At 39.0% G+C, this 20,445-nt stretch overlaps 3 protein-coding genes across 3 annotated transcripts; 2 read left to right on the top strand and 1 right to left on the bottom strand.

Annotated features, from left to right (window-relative positions):
* Positions 1-5,968: 5,968 nt before the first annotated feature.
* Positions 5,969-9,103, top strand: LOC135619100 (ferric reduction oxidase 2-like). The gene is made up of 8 exons (XM_065120743.1): positions 5,969-6,193; positions 6,310-6,406; positions 6,505-6,684; positions 6,789-7,023; positions 7,269-7,596; positions 7,680-7,923; positions 8,006-8,712; positions 8,795-9,103. Exons 1-8 carry the CDS (start codon positions 5,995-5,997, stop codon positions 8,932-8,934), a joined length of 2,130 nt encoding a protein of 709 aa, XP_064976815.1. The 5' UTR covers positions 5,969-5,994; the 3' UTR covers positions 8,935-9,103.
* Positions 9,104-9,638: 535 nt separating this feature from the next.
* LOC103993182 (probable receptor-like protein kinase At5g24010) lies at positions 9,639-12,333 on the top strand. The gene has a single exon (XM_009413151.3). It carries the CDS (start codon positions 9,742-9,744, stop codon positions 12,160-12,162), a length of 2,421 nt encoding a protein of 806 aa, XP_009411426.2. The 5' UTR covers positions 9,639-9,741; the 3' UTR covers positions 12,163-12,333.
* A 500-nt stretch (positions 12,334-12,833) lies between these two features.
* Positions 12,834-17,085, bottom strand: LOC135619101 (uncharacterized). Its single transcript, XM_065120744.1, has 4 exons — positions 16,826-17,085; positions 14,401-14,662; positions 13,700-13,767; positions 12,834-13,292 (listed from the first exon to the last, which is right to left on the bottom strand). Exons 1-4 carry the CDS (start codon positions 16,958-16,960, stop codon positions 13,017-13,019), a joined length of 741 nt encoding a protein of 246 aa, XP_064976816.1. The 5' UTR covers positions 16,961-17,085; the 3' UTR covers positions 12,834-13,016.
* Positions 17,086-20,445: the final 3,360 nt, after the last annotated feature.

Raw genomic sequence — 20,445 nt, 5'->3', positions numbered from 1 at the left:
CAAAATAATCTCAATGAAAAACAATCTTAATAAAATAATTATATAATTTAATCAATTATGGACCCATCATGGTTTTGTTGTATAATTTTAAAAAATTTAGAGATAATGAGCAAATTATAACTCAATCATACGAGCAAATTATAACTCAATGGTTATAGTCACAATATATTCATTCCTGTGACAAGGCTTAGAACCATGTTTAACTCGTATAGTATCTTCCTATGTCATCACATAAAAGAAATCAATTTTCGAACAAATATCAACATATAACCTCTATTGGTAGGGTTCAGATCATAACTATATAAACTAGATAGTTATAGTGTTAATAAAAAATAATATATCAATTACTTTCATATAAAACTAGACTACATGCTTTAACAAATTATTTTGCATGTTATTCTAAAACTGATGTATCATTTTAAAACTAATAATATATATTTATATATTTGAATACTTTTCAAATATAAACATTGAATAGATATTTTCATAGGACTCAAATAATATAAATCAATAGATGCTTGTAACATAACGAATAATAGTTCAAGTCATGTGCTTTTCCAAATCGTGAACATATAAATCCTTTTGCAATACTTTTAGATAATAAAATGACTTGTAATTTATGTAAATAAAAAATATTTATAAATATCAAATACATGCATTAATACTTTTAAAAATAAACTAGATTGAGTCATCGGATATTTACCCTGATCACATAGCCTCAATACAACATATTTTGATCTTTACTTTCCTTAATTTTCCAATATCACCATTTTCCTCTTTTTATTTTCTTTCTAAAATAAATATCCAATTAAGTAAAAAAATCAAAATTAATCAGCCTATAATCCAGAATATAAATCTAATTAATAAGAATATAAAAAAATTCAAAACAATACCTAATATAATTTTTCTGAGCTTGATCTGAATATATTTGATATCAAAATAAGTCCTCCACAATTTTCGTTCTTATTTTTTCTCCTATTTTATTTCTTTTTATTTATTTTTTTGATTTTTCTTTCTTTCCTCTAGTAAAGATCAATTGCACGAACCCTTTATTTACTTTTCTTTTTGTTTTTTTCTCTTCTTTCCTTTTTTTTCTCTTTTTTTTGTATCTATTTGTTATCAAAACAAACCTTTCTCTTCCTCTTCCTTCTCTTCTCTCTTCCTTCCCTCCTTCTCCTTTCTTCCCTCTTTCGTTTTCTTTCTCCTCTCTGCTTTGCTTTCTTCCTCTTCTTTTGTTTCTTTTTTTTCTTTTTTTCTTTTCTCCTCCCTATCTTCCCTCTTCTCTTTTTCCGTATCCCTTTCACAATATGTCAATCATTTGATGTATGTATGAACCAAATCTCCCTTTGAAGATTCTTAAAGACCATTAAAATATGGCCTGCGAAGTAAGATGACCTTCCTCAATGGTCAAACCTGAGTCAATCGAAGACCTCACCGAGTGTGTAGTAGCGATTTTACACTTTCATCTTTTTTCACTTTGACTTGGTCAATAATCAAACGCGAGTCAGTCTGTTAGGCTTCGTCTAAAGTTGTTGTAGTCAAACTATTGATAGTTACGGACTAATTACATATTATATTATCCTATATAGTTAATTATATTTAATATCTTGATCTATATATTTTAAAAAATTATATTTGGATCTTTATATTTATGCCGAAGAAGAAGAAAAATGATAGTTAAGTTTTTATATACAGTATCTATCATTGATAAAATCGATGACAGGAAGAGAAACGAGATTAAATATTTTACTTACGTAAATATAATATGCTAAACATAACTACCTACAAGGATAATTTATAATTAACTCTAATAAACGCATATGGCATAAGATGACAAAAAACTTGAGCGATGTTTAATGTGTGGTGCAGTAGAACTAATATTATGAGCTCAATCATCCTTGTAAACAAATTAGACATGGTTTAATACAGCGGTTGCACGATTCACTAAACCCATTTCCAAAACTACTTATGATTAGCTAACTCTCATATGATTCTCTATCAATATATATATATATATATATATATATATATATATATATATATATATATATATATAGAGAGAGAGAGAGAGAGAGAGAGAGAGAGAACTATCAACTTTACCATTTGTGAACGCTATAAACGAAGAGTTGATTTAATTATGTTAGTTTTTATAATTAATTTTTTTTATAGTACTAGTTGACTTCAAAGTTTATATGATCTCATGTGTTGAAATTTATGGTTATGAACCTAAATATGTTAATATAAGATATTTTCTTTTCCAAGTAAAATTATGTATCGATAAATTATCTATCAAATAAATATTTTTACTAATCTATTAGCAATAAAAAGTTTTACACTAAAATAATTAATAATATATCGAGAGAAATTGATATACAAGATTGTTGATACACTTGATACAAATCAGATCCATATACAACGAATAAGAGATTGTCATAATAAAATTTATAAGTCATTTTCAAAAGTAATTGTAAATAAAGAGCGATGATTTAACACTATTGGCGAAATGTGTCACCTTTCGTATTATATCTTGAATTCAAACTAGGTTTTGAAATATATTGGAATGTATAATCAGTATTGATAGGGTCCAGATCATAAATATATTAAACAAACAACTTTCATGTTACTAAAAATATTATATCAATAACTTTTTTATTTTAACAAATCTTTTTATATATTGTTTCAAAATTGATACGATCATACATCATTTAAAACTGATAATATTCACATATTTTTTAATCATTTTTAAATATATTATTAAATTGATATTTTCATATGAATAAATAAATAATATAAATAAGTAAACACTTGTAACACAATAAATAACTATTCAAATCATATGCTTTTCCAAATCGTTAACATATAATTCTTTATGTAATGCTTTTAAATAATAAATAAATTCATAATTCAGGTAAATCATATGTATTTATAAATTTTAAACATTCATATTAATATTTTAGAAAATAGATCAAATGGAGTTATCATGTTACCCTGATTATATATAATCCTCCATAGATCTTTCCTTTTGTTTTTTTAAAAATTTTTAAAATAATATTTTTTTATTCTTTCCACAACATAAATATCAAATCATCTAAGAACATCAGAATCAATCAATTATAGAAGAACAAGAAAATTCAAAACAGTGCATAATACAATTTTTCTAAACTGAATTCATTTTATATCAAAACAAGTCCTCCTCGATATTTTTTTTCCTTCTATTTTTTTATTATTATTTTCTCCTCTTTTTTTCTTTTCTTTTCTTTTCTTTTCTTTCTCTTCTTCTTCTTTTTCTTCTCTTCCTTTCTGACTTCTTCGTCTTCTTTTCTTTCTTCTCACAGCCGCCCCCCTATCATCTATCTATTCCTTTACTCTCCTCTTTTCCTTTCTCTTCTTTTCTTTTTTCTCACAGCCGCCTCCCCATAATTATTCCCTTCTTTTTTTTTTTCTCTCTCTCTCTCCCTCTTTCTCTTGTTTTTCTTCTGTCTTTTTTCTGTCCTTCCCCGAAACCCCCTCAGGCGACGGGTGAAACCTTTTTTTTTTTTGAACTTTTTGTAATTTAGTCCCTATAATTTTTCAAAAACTAGAAAAATATGTGTTATCTATACCATTAGGGTTAAGCATGATTATAAGTCATGAGGATCTAACATTATCATAGCCATTGATACTACTTATATTCTAACATATATACCTTAACTATATTTAAGTTATGAACTCTTAGCTATGTTTATATAAATGATAGTTTTGCATTTTTATTATCTGATATGTGACATTAGCTATATTTATTTTTTTATCATAAAAAATATATTTAAACATATATTATTTTAAAAAATATAGTTAAATGGTTATGATTTGAAATGCATATAAAACTAATATTTTATAAACTATATAAGAATGATATAATAATGAAGGACTTGATATTCAAGCATTATATGTTAACAAGTCATGATTTTAAAATGTATGTAAAGTTTAAAATTTTATAAATTATATAAGCATAAAGAAAATATTTGATATCTATGTATATTTGAAAGCATATGTTGAACACATAAAATTTATATGTTTTTAAGAAAATATCTATTTATGATAAGTTTTGATTTGCATGTGAGTCACTGTGCTTATTAAGTCATGGTTTATTTATATGATTATCTTTTATTTTTTTTAAAGTTATTTGATAGAAACCTGATGAATTGATTATTGTTTAAATTATATAATTAATTAATTAATCATATTATGAACTATCTTATGAGTAAATTGATTATAGACTAAAATATATAATTATTATTTGGTTATTTATATATTACCTATTGTAATTAGCTATTTTTAGCATCTTGATTTCTATATTTTTAAAAGTTACATTGATCTCTATATTTATGAAAGTTAAACATTGAGATCTAATGTAGAGTTAAACAGATAATTTTATAGGATTAAAAATTAAGAGATAAATTTTGTTAGAGCAAATAGGTTAAATGTTTTACTTTCATAAGTATAAAGATTTCAATGTAACTTTTAAAAGTATAAGAATCGGGATACTAAATGTAACTAATTACATGGGATAATATATAATTAGTCTAATTATTACTATATAGAAGTTATGTGTTCTGATTTTAGCATTATATTCTTATAAGTAAACCTATAGAATTATAACATTATATTCATCCGCAACTTTCCATGGAGCTAGGGATGTTATATAAAGTTTATATAAATATTCATATGTATAAAACAAAAGAATAATTCAAAAGAAAACTCTTATATTACTAGAATTGAAACAACCTATATCATATACAATTAGTTTGAGATAAAAGAAGATGAACTAAAAATATAGTTAAATAAGACTCAGGATTGAATAATAATAGTGTTCCCAAGACTTGAATTCCTGTATCTCTATTCACATGTAAATTATTTACATTGTCTTTTCCCTTATTTTCTTTCTTTGAAGGTCAAATTGTAATTCAACATATTTTCTTTCCAACTTAGACTCACTCTTTTGTGAACGTTGATTTCGATATCATATTCATACTTCTAATCATATGCAGATTGATTGCCTTTTCCTTTGTTTATGATCAAATTATATTTTAACCTATTTTCTTTTTAATTATAACATACTATTTCGTAAATATTGATGTTAATATCATATCCAGATCTTAAAATTATAAGTCTAAATCAAATTGATCATATATATATATATATATATATATAAAATCGAGACATAATAGATGGTAGATATGGGGTTAACCCACCTCATCAGAAATCTAGTGAGACAAAAAATCCATCCAGCTGCCGAATCTTGTCGGTCAGGCTGCCACGCTTAGATTCTGTTAGTAGTAGGGAGCAATTATAAAACATGACACGTGACCAGCAATGGGTCGATGTCTTTACCCACATAAGCCAACCCGTGTGGCCCGGCCGCGATAGCGAGCGTGTGCTCGCCTGCCCCCGCGTGCCACTGTACCCACTAGCGCACGCGCCCGCCGCGCGCGGGGCACCTGCGCCCCGAACTCGCAGCACGAGCCTGTCCGAGCTGTTACGGGCGCTCCCAATCCCCTACATTTCATTGCCATGCCAACCAATGAGCAGCCTCCACAAAGCCCTGTCAACTGTCAATCATGGATGTTTCATGGCAACATATGTAGCTTGACATCACCGTCCTCATGCATCTTGCGTTCCTCCGAAGGACCGTTTCCCACATCCGGCCAAAGAAGGGAATGTAACGTGGCGTCATTGAAAGGAATGTGAGGGCACTGGTGGAGGCACTGCAAGTAGACCTCTGAACATTAATCTGAATTCAACCGATAACCGACGCACATTGGAGTTGACCTACACATGGCGGCCTGTTAACGGACGCATGCGGATGAACGGAGGACGTGAATCATGCCTTTCATTCCCGGTAGGGTGCGCCGTAATCCATTCGTCCTCCAAGTTACCCTATAAAACAGGCATCTTCACCCTGCCGGTGTCATATCGACGAAAGCATCACCCGAATTTGAGCTTTGAGAGGAAGAGATGGACACGGCTGTCGCCGGAGGATTCTCTCTACGTAACGGGAGCAAGGGGTTGGTCCTGAAGGCACTGCAGCTGCTTGCTGCAGCTGTGTTTGCTGGGTGGCTGATGATATGGATTGTTATGCCTACAAACACATACCGAAATGGCTGGTCGCTACGGATCCGCGCGGAGACCGACTCAACGTATTTTGGACGGCAAGGTGTGGTGCTGTCTTTGATATTGAGAAGCTAGCAATAAATTCTTCTCTCTACAAGGTTTCCATTGCTCCCACTACTGCTTTCTATATACTGATACTGTGTGCACTTTATGGCGCAGGTTCCAACATCTTGATCAACACATTCCCGATCTTATTCATCTCAGTTCTTGGCTGTCTTTATCTCCACCTGGTGAAGAAAAGTGACACCTCCCAGAGGTATATAATACATGTAGCACCACAAGTGGGATTCCTTCCCAATAAATGGTGGAATTCCTTTTTCTCTCATGCGACTTATATTATTTGTGTATTGGCAGCTCAATTCATCGTCTGGCAGCATGGAAGAGGCCTGTGGCTGTGAATTGGCCGCTTGGAATAGTTTCCGGCGTAGAGTTAACCTTCTGCTTGATGTTTCTGGTGCTTCTCGTCTGGTTCTACTCCACGTTCCTGGTCGCTAACTTCTCCCAGCTGCATCAAACCGATGATGGAGTGAAGTTGTAAGACAAAGCATGAAGAACACTATATATATATATATATCCTCTGCGTTCTCTTCTCTAACGAGATTGTGGTGCATATGTATATATATATATATATGGGACAGATGGCAAGCTAGGCTGGACATGGCGGCCGTATGGTTGGGGTTTGTTGGAGACCTCTGCTGCGCCTTCCTCTTCTTCCCGGTTGCTCGCGGGTCGTCACTCTTGCCACTCCTCGGGCTCACCTCCGAGTCCAGCATCAGATATCACGTTTGGCTTGGCCACATCACCATGGCCGTCTTCTCGGCGCATGGCATATGTTATATAGTTTACTGGGCAGTCACCGACCAAATTGATATGGTACTACTTTTTGTCTTCTCTCACTTTTAACATTCCAAAAACTCGTCAAGTAGATTTGTTCACAGGTGAAAGGGACATATCATAAGCATCAATTTTAACAATAAGTAGAACGACAAAAAAACAACTTAATACAATTTAGAATGAAGTATTCATGGGAAAAACAAATAGAGGTTACAAATATGTTGTATTGTGCATAATCCTTATGATTAGAAACCCTTTAAGTTAATGGCTTCTTATGGTGGAAGATGGTGAAATGGGACAACACGGGGACAGCCTATGTGGCTGGAGAGATAGCTCTGCTTGCGGGATTGACTATGTGGGCGATGACGCTTCCGCGCATCAGGCGCAAGATGTTCGAGCTCTTCTTCTACACGCATCAACTCTACATCGTCTTCCTCTTCTTCTACCTGATGCATGTGGGAATCTCTCATTTCTGCATGATTCTTCCCGGTGTTTACCTTTTCATGGTCGATCGCTACCTGCGGTTCCTGCAATCAAGAACCAAGGTTAGGTTGGTCTCCGCACGCCTTTTGCCATCTGAATCCATTGAGCTAAACTTCGCAAAGAGCCCAGGTCAGTAGTTGCTCGATTCTCGCTAGCAGAAAACCTACACACAATTACTTCATGGTTGTCTCACGTTGACCCTTTTTGTGTAGGACTGACCTTTGAGCCTCTCAGCATCATCTTCATCAACGTTCCGGGAGTTTCATCACTTCAATGGCACCCCTTCACTGTGAGCTCCAGCAGCAACTTGGAACCTGAGCGGCTGTCCGTAATCATCAAGAAAGAAGGAAGCTGGACTAAGAAGCTCTACAGAACATTATCTTCGCCGGTTCCACAAGATCGCCTCGATGTTTCGGTCGAAGGCCCTTATGGTCCGGTGTCCAAGAACTTCCTAAGGTCCTTAAGAACATGATTTGAAGCAGTAATATTGTTGTTGTCCGTTGTTGACGTTAACGTGCGAAAATTTTGATCCTCACAGGTATGATTCCTTGATACTAGTGAGCGGTGGCAGTGGAATCACACCCTTCATCTCCATAATTCGGGAACTCATCCACCAGAGAACAACTCTGAATCGTCCAACCCCTGCCGTCCTCCTCGTATGTGCCTTCAAGACAGCCGCCGACCTTACGATGCTCGACCTCCTCCTTCCTATATCTGGAAATGTCTCGGACCTTTCTGGCTTGGAACTGCGAATCGAAGCCTTTGTGACCAGAGAGAAATCTGCCACGGATGAGGCGCAAACCAACATCCGAACCATATGGTTCAAGCCCCTTCCCTCTGACGTTCCCATCGCTCCGGTGCTCGGTCCCAATGGCTGGCTTTGGTTGGCTGCGATAGTATCATCCTCTTTTGTTGCATTCCTCGTACTTATCGGCATCCTCCAGCGTTACTACATATACCCAATCGACCACAACACCAACCAAATCTTCTCGTATGCTTCGAGATCTGTTCTAAATTTACTTTTCATATGTATCTGCATAATGGCGGCGGCAAGTGCAGCGGTTCTGTGGAACAAGAAAGGGAACTCAAAGGAAGCGAGACAGATCCAGAATATAGATGCACCGACACCGACAACGTCGCCCAGTTCCTGGTTCTACAATGCGGATAGAGAGCTTGAAAGCGTTCCGCAAGAGTCCCTTGTTAAAGCCACCAAGGTGCATTTTGGTGGAAGACCACCTCTCAAGAGTAAGAAACCTGCGCTCCTTTCGAATTTTGTATTGAGATGTATATATTCTAATTAATTGGTACCATCAACTGGTGCTTGCAGAGATGCTACTGGAGTTCGATGGTTCTAATGTTGGGGTGATGGCCAGTGGTCCTGGTGGTTTGCGGCATGAGGTAGCTGCCATTTGCTCATCAGGCCTGGCAGACAATCTACATTTTGAATCCATTAGCTTCAGTTGGTGATGCTTGTACTGCTGTGTTGTTTGCTTGTGAACAAAAATAAGCACAAGGCAATGCCACAGTGCCAGATGAGAAGAAAAATTATGCTGTAATATATCGATAATTTGCATACCTTGTATTTTGTGAGTGGTGTTGTGATGCTAAATAGGAAGAAAGGGAAATTGTGATAGGACGAGTTGATCCACTGGTATCCATATGATCACCGGCAACGAAGAACGAAAAAGACTGCAGCCACGGCTAATTGCAAGCTTGTGGCAATTGCTCGATGTAGGCATGAACCAGATCTTCTTCAAACTTTACACAGTTCACCTCTTTAGTTTGTGTCTGAGATGCAGGGCTCTCAGAGCTCATTAAGGTGTGATCGGCAAACTAATATGACCTGCGTCAACGATCAAACAGAGTCGATCGGCGACCTCTGCGAGTGTGTGGCGAGTATTTCCTTTCCATCTTTCTTGGTTGACTTGGGTCAACAAGACAAGTCGTGCAATGACTATTCCTCCCAAGTTTCGTCTAAGCTGCCGCATCGCCTGCACGCGATCGGCGACCTCTGAGAGTGTGTGGCGAGTATTTCCTTTCCATCTTTCTTGGTTGACTTGGGTCAACAAGACAAGTCGTGCAATGACTGTTCCTCCCAAGTTTCGTCGAAGCTGCTGCATCTCCTCGTGCAGGCAACTGCTGCAGTCGAGCTGCCATGAGTGAATAAGATGAGTCTTATTAGTTCTACAGGTTAAGGTGGTCGCAAAGGTCCTATTCCAAGTCCACTAACCCCCTGCAATCTTCGAAGCCCTCACAATTCTCCGCAAGGCCAAAATGGATCTCCGCACTCTGAGCTTCCTCCTCCCCCTCTTTCTCACCTCCGCCGCCTTCACCCCCAACACCTCCTACTTCCTCAGCTGCGGCTCCGCACACCGCCACACCATCGCCACCGACACCCCCTCTCGCGATTTCGTCCCCGACTCCCCCTTCCTCTCCGACTCCGCCAAGTCTAGCTCCGTTACCAACACCTCCGCAGTCCCCTCCTCCCCCCTCTACTTCACCGCCCGTATTTTCACCGGTTCTGCCTCGTACCGCTTCACTATTAACTCCTCGGGAACCCACATCCTCCGCCTCCACTTCCTCCCGTTCTCCAACCGTCGCTACGACCTCTCCGCCGCCCGCTTTGACGTTATCGCTCTAAAACGCTTCGTCCTCCTCGATGACTTCTCCGCCCCGACCTCCACGGTCCCAACCATCAAGGAGTACTTCCTCTGGGTCGACTCTGGTGAGCTCGATGTCACCTTCGTTCCCAGTTCGAGTTCGCCGTTGGCCTTCGTCAACGCCATCGAGGTCTTCACTGCGCCGGCCTATCTCATCAAGGACGAAGACACACTTAAAGATATTGGCCAAGTGACCCATCAAGCGCTCGAGACTGTCCACAGGATCAACGTCGGGGGCCCGAAAGTGACTCCGGCCAACGACACCCTCTGGAGGACGTGGATCCCCGACGATGACTACCTCCCATACAAGAATACCTCCCAGGTGAACAGCACGGACCCCGACCGGATCAAGTACAAGGTTGACGACACTGCAGAGGTTGCGCCGCCGACAGTCTACAGTACGGCCAGAACCATGAACATCCCGAGCTCGATGCCGGCCAGCAACCCCGCTTTTAACTTCAATGTCACATGGAGCTTCCCTGTGGTCGCCGGCTACACGTACTTGGTTCGAACACACTTCTGCGACTTCATAGACAACAATTCAATCATCTTCGTCCTCTACGTGGGGAACCTGAAAACTGAGATACATTCCAGCTTTCACACTGATTCTCCTTCGGAAGCTTTCTATATCGACTTCGACGCGGAAGGCCCAAGCTCGGGAATGATTAATATCAGCATTGGCCGGTCATTAGATAGTTCGCCGTGGGATGCTAACGCCATCCTCAATGGGCTGGAAATCTTCAAAGTGAACGACACGTTCGGCAGCCTCGACGGAATTCCCAACCATTCGTTGAATTCCAGCCGTACCAAGAAGAGCGGCGTGGCTGTTGCAGTGGTAGTCCTCGCCGTTGTTGGTGGCCTTGTTCTTACAAGCCTCCTGTCCCTTGTCTTGGTCTTCATACGTAAGAGGTGCAGGTCGAAGTCTCTGCCCCTGCCTCTGCTGCCCAGATATAATCTTGACCTTCACATCCCCCTGATCGACATCAAGGCCTCTACTAATGGATTCGACGAGAGCCTTGTGGTCGGAAGCGGTGGGTTCGGGAAGGTCTATAAGGGTGTCCTCGCCGACGGCACCAAGGTCGCGGTGAAACGAGCCATGCCGGGATCAAAACAAGGATACCCGGAATTCCAGACTGAGATCCTCATCCTGTCCAAGATCCTCCACCGGCATCTGGTCTCACTGATCGGGTACTGCGAGGAGCAATCGGAAAAAATATTAGTCTACGAGTACATGGGGAAGGGACCGCTCAGGACTTACTTGTACGGCTCCGATAAGCCGTGTCTTTCTTGGAAGCAGAGGCTGGAGATCTGCATCGGGGCCGCCAGGGGCCTTCACTACCTCCACGCCAGCCACTCGCACACCATCATCCACCGTGACATCAAGTCCACCAACATTTTGCTCGACGACAACTACTTGGCCAAGGTCTCCGACTTCGGTCTCTCGAAGTTGAGACCTTCTTGCGGCGAGACCCACGTCACCACGGGAGTCAAGGGCACCTTCGGATACTTCGACCCCGAGTACTTCAAGACGCAGAAGCTCACCGACAAGTCCGACGTGTACTCCTTCGGCGTGATGCTTTTCGAGGTGCTATGTGCGAGGGCGGTGATCGATAGGAGCCTTTCGATGGAGCAGGTGAACTTGGCAGAGTGGGCGCTTCAGTGGCAGAGGAAAGGCCAGCTCGAAAAGATCATCGATCATAGGCTTGTCGGCAACATCAATAGGAATTCGCTGAGGAAGTTCGGTGAGACAGCAGAGAAGTGTGTCGCAGACTACGGCGTCGATAGGCCTACTTTTGCTGATGTGCTGTGGAACCTGGAGTATGCTCTCCAGCTTCATGTAACAGAGCTGAAGAGAGAACCACACGAGGATAGTGGCATTGTGGAGTTGCTGATTCCAGTGGCGGCGACGAGGGGAGTGGAATCGACCAGCTTAAACGTGAAACAGGAAGACGACATGGCCGGAATGGGCATGGGGCAATCGGACTCCACGGAGAGCACCGTATTCTCCCAATTGATCACCGGTGAAGGAAGATGATTTCGACGCCGATGCATTCTCATATATGTGCCGGTAATTGTATGGCGGCTTGGCAATTCTGGACTCTGTTCTGCGAGTCAATCGGCGAAATCAAAGCACGAACTATTAGTTTTCTTCCCCCACACTTGTCATTATTATCAAATCAAAATATGTTGGGAATTATTTGATTAAGATTGGAATAGCTATTGTTCACCCTCTCGTACGATTTCGGCAACCTCAAGCCCTTTGTCTAAGGAGTACCTCATCAACCTGGACGAAGGGAAGCTCGTGAATGCTCCGGCGGATAGATACGACTTTGCCATTGTAAACATCATCGAGGTCATGTCGGCTTCAAAAGATCTCGTCTTGGATGTAAGGTTCCTAACCTGATGAGTTTGTAAAGCTGAGTTCTGATTCCAAAATCATCACATATAGCGATAGAATTAAGTACCAGAGAATATGGAGCAATTCGTGATGTTGGCCCATCATACGTTAAGCCCAGCACCATTCTATCGCCCGGCAGAGAGGTGGGAGAGGATGAGACCAAATTGCTCGCATGGGAAGGGATGCAACCCAAACGAACAAGAAAAAGATGGCACCCGTATGTATGCCCCTGTCCACTTCTTATCCTTGTGGCTCAGACGAGTGCGCCATCGACTGCAGCCAAATCCCATCAACAAATACGCATTAAATTAAGGGGGAGATCAACTTCCAAATACTTTGTTATAAAACAATGATCAAACTATCTGTTTTTGCTGCAAAGACACTCTGAATAACAAGGAGGAACCCGAGATTTACAGTTTGATACGTTGATAACATGTCTAGTTGTAAATAATTTTTGTCTAATGCACGGTACCAATACTTGTACAGTAATATCAACTATTTTGCCTCGAGTTGTGCTGCGATAGCTCCGAAGGCTTCTGGCGGTACAATGGACTGTCATCAGTTTCATCTGGAATCTCCGAAGTGCCAGCCGATGGCTTGGCACCAATGGACATTAAGTTCTTGAACCATGCACCCTGAAATCGAGGGCTACCTCTGTTTGAATAGCTCGGGGACTCTGGAGTGGCCCGGGAATTAGAGGCTAGACCAGCCATGAACCTGTATGCCACTTTGCTAGCAGTAACAATCTCGTCTTTTGCTTGCCTCAGCTACAAAAATAGCAACATTAGCGTTGAAAACGAAATTAAAGAAACAAAAGCAATGCAGGTAAAACTGACACACTGTGGGGAGACAATCTTCTTAAACTTGAATACTTTGGAAGATCAGAATCAGAAATCTCTGTGACAGTTATAACTTTAGCCATAGTAAATTAACCCCAATTCTTTATGTAATGCTATTTCACTCTATAACCACGCCCTTGTTTTGCCTGAATTTAAAAGGCGGAGATTCAATATCATTTTTTCATTGAACTCAGGATGTAGCGGTCTGCATTCACCTCAAAAAAAAAAAAAGATGTGATTTCATAAAACATTTAAATTGCCTAAAGAATCTATACGTCTAAAAACATGATAAAAATCGTGCAACAATGAGCATTGGATCAGGATTATTTTCGTACATGGAGTGCTGCATTTTCTGCAACTACTATAGCAGTATCACCAGCATTGGCAAAGCGATTGACCCAACCTGCAAATGTATGAAGTATGAGAATGCATCATAAATAATTTTTCAGCATGTATAGATGAGTAAATAAATTTTGGATGATATCCATGTTCCTTTAAAACAATTTATCTTCAATCAGTATTTGCAACAAAAGAAAGCCAGACTTTCAAATAGTCATGCTGTTATGGATATGATAATAAAAAGAAAAGAACAAATGATTAAGAAACCCATTAATACGACCAACAAGAAAGCTCATCATCTCATTCTAGATTCTAATAGAAGTGTGGAATTGAACTCAAAATTGGAGCATGAAGTGTTAGTTGTTACCTTTTTAAGGGTAAATAATTGTCATGGGATTTTATTACCCTTTACAGGGTCACTTTAAGCTTACCAAATTTTAATCAAGTCTCATGAATAAGCAAAAAGGCTATCAGTTCTTCAAGTTGACATAATGAATATAAAAATGAAAGAAGTTCTTTTATGTTTTTCTCTTATCTTTTAATTCTGGGGAAAACATCTAGGCATCAAAAAGAAAACTAAACAACTTTTAATGTCTGGGTAGATAATGAACAAGTTTCAACTTGAAAATGGTAAACAGACAGAAGATTCCACTAAACCTATTGGTTATAAAAATCACAATAAAGATAACTGTGTTACCTGGAAGCTTTTGAACACCTAGCCTTTCACAGAAAGCATCACAAAAATGATTGCAGTTCTTGGCTAAAAGATCATATGAATGTCCTGGCCAAGCTTGGCTAAGCTCTCTCAGAATTTGATTTACTTTCAAAATGGAGCAGTTTGTTTCTCCCAGAATAATATGCTCACGATAGGTATACATAGGATTTTTTCCCGGTGGACAACTAAAAACCCCAGAACCTTGTTCACAAAACCCAAATGACCATTCTTCATCTCCATAAACCTGCCAAAATATAAACATCATGATACAGAAATCAAGCAAAAAAACCATTGTATCAATGTAGCATATTCTAGAAATAACAAAAGAGTCTAAGAACAAAAAATAACAGCAAGAATATAAGAAAATGCTAGTGATAGCTAAAATTATCTTATCATACTGCTGACATACGATAACTCAACAGAACGGATCCATGCATATGATCAGAAAAACAACAACTCAACTGAATGGATCCATGCATATGATCAAAGAAACTACAAGGGAAAAAAAACCAAAGACAAAATAAGAATTCTTCCATTTCGATTACAGAACAATGTGTGAAGGGCCATAAAATACTACTGTATGAGAAATGCTCCAAATCAGAATGAGTGTGTCATTGAATAAAAATGCAAATGAATCTTAAGAAGCCATCAACTTTTTTGTTCCCTCCAAACAACTATATTCTTGCCTCATATCTTCCCCCTTTCTAATGTCACGCATGCGTAGTGTGTGGAAGACATAAAATGAACAAGCTTACCTAATCAGACCATCATAAGGTCCAGGGGAGATGATTTCAAAAGTAGATTAAATTAACAAGTCCCTTACTGATTGTAGGCAAAGCTTTAAGTGATCTCAAACTTTTCTTCTCAATATTTGGAAACCCATCATCATGAAGATAACAAAAACTAAAGAAAAGAAGACCTGCATGCTCACCTAAAATTCAAGCAGTCAAAAAAAAAATAATCGAGTCTACCTTAAAATTCACCAAATGCAAAAATAAGACACCTATTTGGTAACCAAGTAAAATCTGATCACTGAAACATAGTAATCTGTCTGTAGTCCACGATACACCATCTTCATGGACTATAAATAAATTTAATGAATGCTCTGATATCAATTTCCAGTAAACCAAACCATCCAATACTATCCCATTGCATGATTACATAATGTGGGAGAAAGAAGATTTGCTTATCTCAGTTTACATGACAATCATAAAAATTCTGTGAAGTGTTACTAATAGCCAATAAAAAGTAGGAGGCTTCATGAAAAATGAAATGAAATGTAGCAAACAATTTTGTCAAAAATAAGATGAACTGCAAAGAGATGAGTGTTAACAGCCAATTAAGAGTTTAAATTGACAACAATGAGAGCTTTGGCATAGCATATAATCTCTAATTGGAATAAATGTAGGATAGCTAGGTGTAAGCCTATGTGAAATACCAAATCACTAATATAAACATTATGGCAATGAAGAAGCGAAGTCTGAAACTAAGCTCAAGAGACATTTTTTTATAGAGAGAGGCAATAACTAGATGTATTTATTCTGCAAAGTTATTGTAACAGTAGAAACAACAATTTAAAAAGTTTCAAATGAAAGTAGCAATAGCACGTTAAGAATAATATAGAATAAAAATTATCCACACATGCCGGAGGCTTGCCTGCCAGATCAAGCAGGAGCATTGAAGATGTTTGATGAATGCCTATATGTTCATCCTATTTATGAATTACAACAAATGGTAGCGATCCACTCTATCATAATGGAAATGCACACGGGATAAAGGTATAGTGATTGCCAACAAAACAAATGGAATATTCATTTAACTAATTTGCGACGCAGCCACCAAATCTATTCAGAAGTTCAAATTTATCTGACCCTAATCGCATCTAGAAAATCATTAAAAAAATTGCTAGATGAAGCACTCGATCAATTATTTCAGGTTTCCACTGCGAGCGTGCGCATAAGGAAAGCGCAAAAAAGCAGCCAATATTACTTCTAGTTCGATCAAAAATCGCATCCGACACGGTTACTCAGATCCCGTCTGCTCACAGGCTGGGGTTCTTCCAAAAAGCCAAAGAAAACAAAGACCGGGGAGAACATAGACCAAAATAAAGAGAAAGAATTGCAAAGGGCGACTAAGCATGTGATTTCTTGGGTGACCTAATTAGGGTTCTTAGCAAGCAGCCAAAGAAAAGAAAATTAGGGAGAAAATAAACAGAAATAAGTAAAAAGAATTGCAACGAACGACTAATCATGTGATTTCTTGACGGATCTAAAACCCTTTCAGATCTCGATCAGTTCCTCGACGCACATAAAGAAAAGGGTTTCTGAACAGAAAAAGAAAAGGAACTTGAAAGAAGAAAAAGGAGGAGGAAGGGGAAGCGAAGGATTGGGGGAAGATGAGGATGAACCTGAATGGCGCTGTGGAAGATGCCACCGAGGCCGATCCGATCCTTGAAGATGCGGTTGATCTGGAGGATGGTGTTGTTCGTCTTCTCCGATCCGCTGTTTGTCACGTCGTAGATGTGCAGCACCACCTCCTTCATCCTCCCCAATTCTCTCTCTCTCTCTTTCTCTCTCTCTCTCTCTCTCTCTCTCTCTACGATCTACACCGGGAAGGGCAAAAAGGAGGGTTGGATTTTGAATAGAGGTCAATGATAGTCTAAAAAGTTCTCCGCTATACACCGTGCAGGGATGCAATGGGTGGAGAATTTTCGATCATACGGATTCAGATACTTAAATATTTAATTGAATTTTAAATTTAAATTTAATTATCTAAGTAAATTAAATCAAATTTAAATTCAAATACTGAAATAATTAGGGAATTGTCCTTTCGAATATGGGTAAAATGGCAATAGATTTTTTTAACCTTTTTTTTTTAAGTATTGGGGATCCTCTAATTCAATTAAATTGTATTTGAATATTGATTAATCGAATATGAATTTGATAATAAAAAAAAGTACTGTAATTGAGTTCCATGGGAATTCTGATGCAATTAATGAAGATATGCGACGCTTGTGTTCGCTTGTGTTCTCGGATTCTAGATGTCACATTGTTGTTTTCGGTTTTTATCTTTATGGTGTCTACCTAATTGTCCCATCTAAAGGAGGAAAACTATAGTCAATTTTTAGATTCAAGCCCTAGCAATCTTGATGACCTAATTATGCTTGCTTATTGATGGTATTGGTGAGATGGGTATGAGAATAGTGATACAAGAAGGGCCAATGAAATATCAATACTATATGCCCTATACTTCATCGTTATTATGTTGTTGATACTTCAACATCACATGATCAACACCTAAATATTAATGACTCGTATCTTAATGTATTATATCTAACACCTCATAATCATATAATTGATATTTTCACCGCCAATGATACCACTTCTTCCTAGAAGCATTACAATCATACTTACGATCGTATCATATTTTTTGGATTATGTATAATATGATTACACAAATATTGAACGAGATATATAATTATTCTTAACATTAAATCATGATCTTAATACTAACAGTAAAAAAACCACATTAAAAAAAAAAAGCTCCTAGGATATCATCCAACACTGATATATGCACAATAATATCTCGATTAGCTATATAATGTGGTTTTTTACTGTTAGTATATATATATATATATATATATATATATATATATATATATATATATATATATAAATATATATATATAATGGGAGATATCACATCAAATTACACATCGATGGTCCTTAGCAATCTGTCACGAACGATTGTCGCGCACCCACAACAACTTCGTTCAATTAATCATTCGTTACTTTTGTTTGCATATACAGCTACTTTGTAGTATGTTTTGGCTTAGTTTTATGTCATTTTGCTTGTAAAAATATAAGTTCGAACAAGTTGCAATGCTACAGTGCGACCGCTCACCAAACCGAGCAAAACAACCCAAAACAGCTCCGTTTTTGTGTGCCACGAGTTATTTTTTGTTGCCCGCTACTATACATGAAATGTTAGCCATCTCAGCACCCTAGGACCACCCGGGTGGCACCATGGGAGATGGGGCTTTGATATAGTGTCAAGTGTTGAACAATCTTTTGCAAGTTCGCACATTACCTTGACGGAAACTTGTTGTCGCGCCCAACACCCAGTGAGCAATTGTTTGTGGACTTGCAGCTGTTTGTTCAACCTTCTAAAGTCCTTGTTTTCCTTCTCTCTCTCTCTTTTCTCTTATGCACGCAAGGTGCTTGCTGAATTGCTTGTAAAGCTTCTCCTTTTCGCGAGATGTCGGGACTTGTCCGTTGCTCATTCTTCGAACTAATCAACTTTATCTTTTACGGGTCCTTCGGGACCTGTGAGAGGTTGTAAGTGGGCTGATCTTTGTGGACACATATCGTAAGAGCAAGGCGCGACTTAGGCAACGAAAGTTAAGTTCGCGTATTTACCGCAAGAGTACCTCACGACTTGGGTAATTCCAGCTAAGTCCGTGATATTATGGTATCAAAGCGGGCAAGCACTTCGAGTAAACAATGAAGGAACTTCATAACTTCACCATGGCAAAGCATCGTAGCGAATCAAGCAAGACGGGGCAAGCCAAATCCTTTCCCCAAGCAGCCGCAAGTGGGCTGCAAGTGCACACTCGTCGCCATGCTGTTGGAACCATTCAAGAAGAGTGCGACTGGGAACATGATGAGCGAGAAGTTGGCTACTCTTTGTGAGTGGAGGAGGCACAATTTAGAGCGCCAACCGGGAAAAAGAGTCATAAGGAGAGACTCATAACGGCGGAAACCCGCTTGGATGTTCTTGAAGCGAGCTTGGAGGAACTCTACCATAGCCAATGAAGGCTTGTTGGGGTAGAGAGCTCGTAAGAAGAAGCAGAGTCCAAGATCGACAAGGTTGAGGCCCTAGTCGACCGATTGTCAGATGATACCAAAGACTCCGTGCAACACATGCAAGAAGTTATGGCGGAATTCACTTCAAGGGTGACCATGCTCACAAGAGCACTAAATGCGGGAGGAAGCAACACCCGCGTTGCACAGCTACAAAACTTGAGGGCACCCGAGCCTCATAGTTATGGAGGGGCTAGAGATGTCAAAGAGCTCGAGAATTTCTTGTTCGACATGGAACAATACTTTCAACCTATAAGGCCTAATTATGAAGAAATCAAAGTTTCTATAGCAACCATGTATCTGAACGGAGATGCAAAACTTTGGTGGCGAACCCATTGGGTGGAGATCCAACAAGGTCAGTATCGAGTTAACACATAGGAGGACTTGAAGCGGGAGTTGAAAACTCAATTCCTACCGGAGAATATAGAGTTCGTCGTAAGAAGGAAGTTGAGACAACTCCGCCAAAATATTTCCATTCGAGACTACGTGAAGCAATTTTCTGCACTAATGCTAGACATACAAGACATATCCAAGAAGAATAAGCTATTCAGCTTCCTCGATGGTTTGAAGCCATAGGCTCAACAAGAACTACATCGAAGGAATGTTGCCAATGTGATTAGGGCAATTGCTATCGCAGAAAGGCTTACCGACTTTGTTTCTTCTAAAGACCCGGGAAGAAGGAAACAATCATCAGACAATCGCCCTCTAAAATATTCTCGAGGGAAGAAGTTAGGGGCGAACAAAAGAAGAAGAGTTCCCACAAAGGGCTAAGCCTGAAACACAAGGCCCCAAAACCTAGCGGATGCTTCTTGTGAGGAGGGCCGCACATGGTGAATGAGTGCCCACAAAAACAGGCACTCAATGCTTTAACAGCTTTCATCTATCCCCCCAGATCGGATAAGGGCAAGGCTGTCGCTATTAGTTTGAGTAGTTCTGAATCCAACAGCGATGGTGAGGAGTCGCAAGGACCTTAGATGGGAGCAATGCATTTGTTGAATACCATACGAGGTCAAGTGGGGGAGAACACGAAGACAAGGCTACAAAAAGCAGGAAGTAGTGAGCTGATATACATAGACATTAAGCTCAATGGCCAAACGACTCATGCAATGGTGGACACAAGCGCTACCCATAACTTTATTGCCGATTGAGAAGCAAAACGACTTGG

Source organism: Musa acuminata, chromosome BXJ2-8 (assembly GCF_036884655.1).
Source record: "Musa acuminata AAA Group cultivar baxijiao chromosome BXJ2-8, Cavendish_Baxijiao_AAA, whole genome shotgun sequence".
NCBI classification, from domain to species: domain Eukaryota; kingdom Viridiplantae; phylum Streptophyta; class Magnoliopsida; order Zingiberales; family Musaceae; genus Musa; species Musa acuminata.
This window is presented reverse-complemented; position numbering and strand designations above follow the sequence as displayed.

Excerpts from the sequence above, each read along its gene's own strand:
- LOC135619101 (XM_065120744.1), bottom strand. The coding sequence starts at position 16,960 with ATGAAGGAGGTGGTGCTGCACATCTACGACGTGACAAACAGCGGATCG. Across the intron at positions 13,768-14,400 it reads AGGTGTTCAAAAGCTTCCAG|GTTGGGTCAATCGCTTTGCC; the intron begins GTAACACAGTTA and ends ATACATTTGCAG. Across the intron at positions 13,293-13,699 it reads CAGAAAATGCAGCACTCCAT|CTGAGGCAAGCAAAAGACGA; the intron begins GTACGAAAATAA and ends CTATTTTTGTAG.
- LOC103993182 (XM_009413151.3), top strand. The coding sequence starts at position 9,742 with ATGGATCTCCGCACTCTGAGCTTCCTCCTCCCCCTCTTTCTCACCTCC.
- LOC135619100 (XM_065120743.1), top strand. The coding sequence starts at position 5,995 with ATGGACACGGCTGTCGCCGGAGGATTCTCTCTACGTAACGGGAGCAAG. Across the intron at positions 6,685-6,788 it reads ACCGATGATGGAGTGAAGTT|ATGGCAAGCTAGGCTGGACA; the intron begins GTAAGACAAAGC and ends TATATGGGACAG. Across the intron at positions 7,924-8,005 it reads GTGTCCAAGAACTTCCTAAG|GTATGATTCCTTGATACTAG; the intron begins GTCCTTAAGAAC and ends TGATCCTCACAG.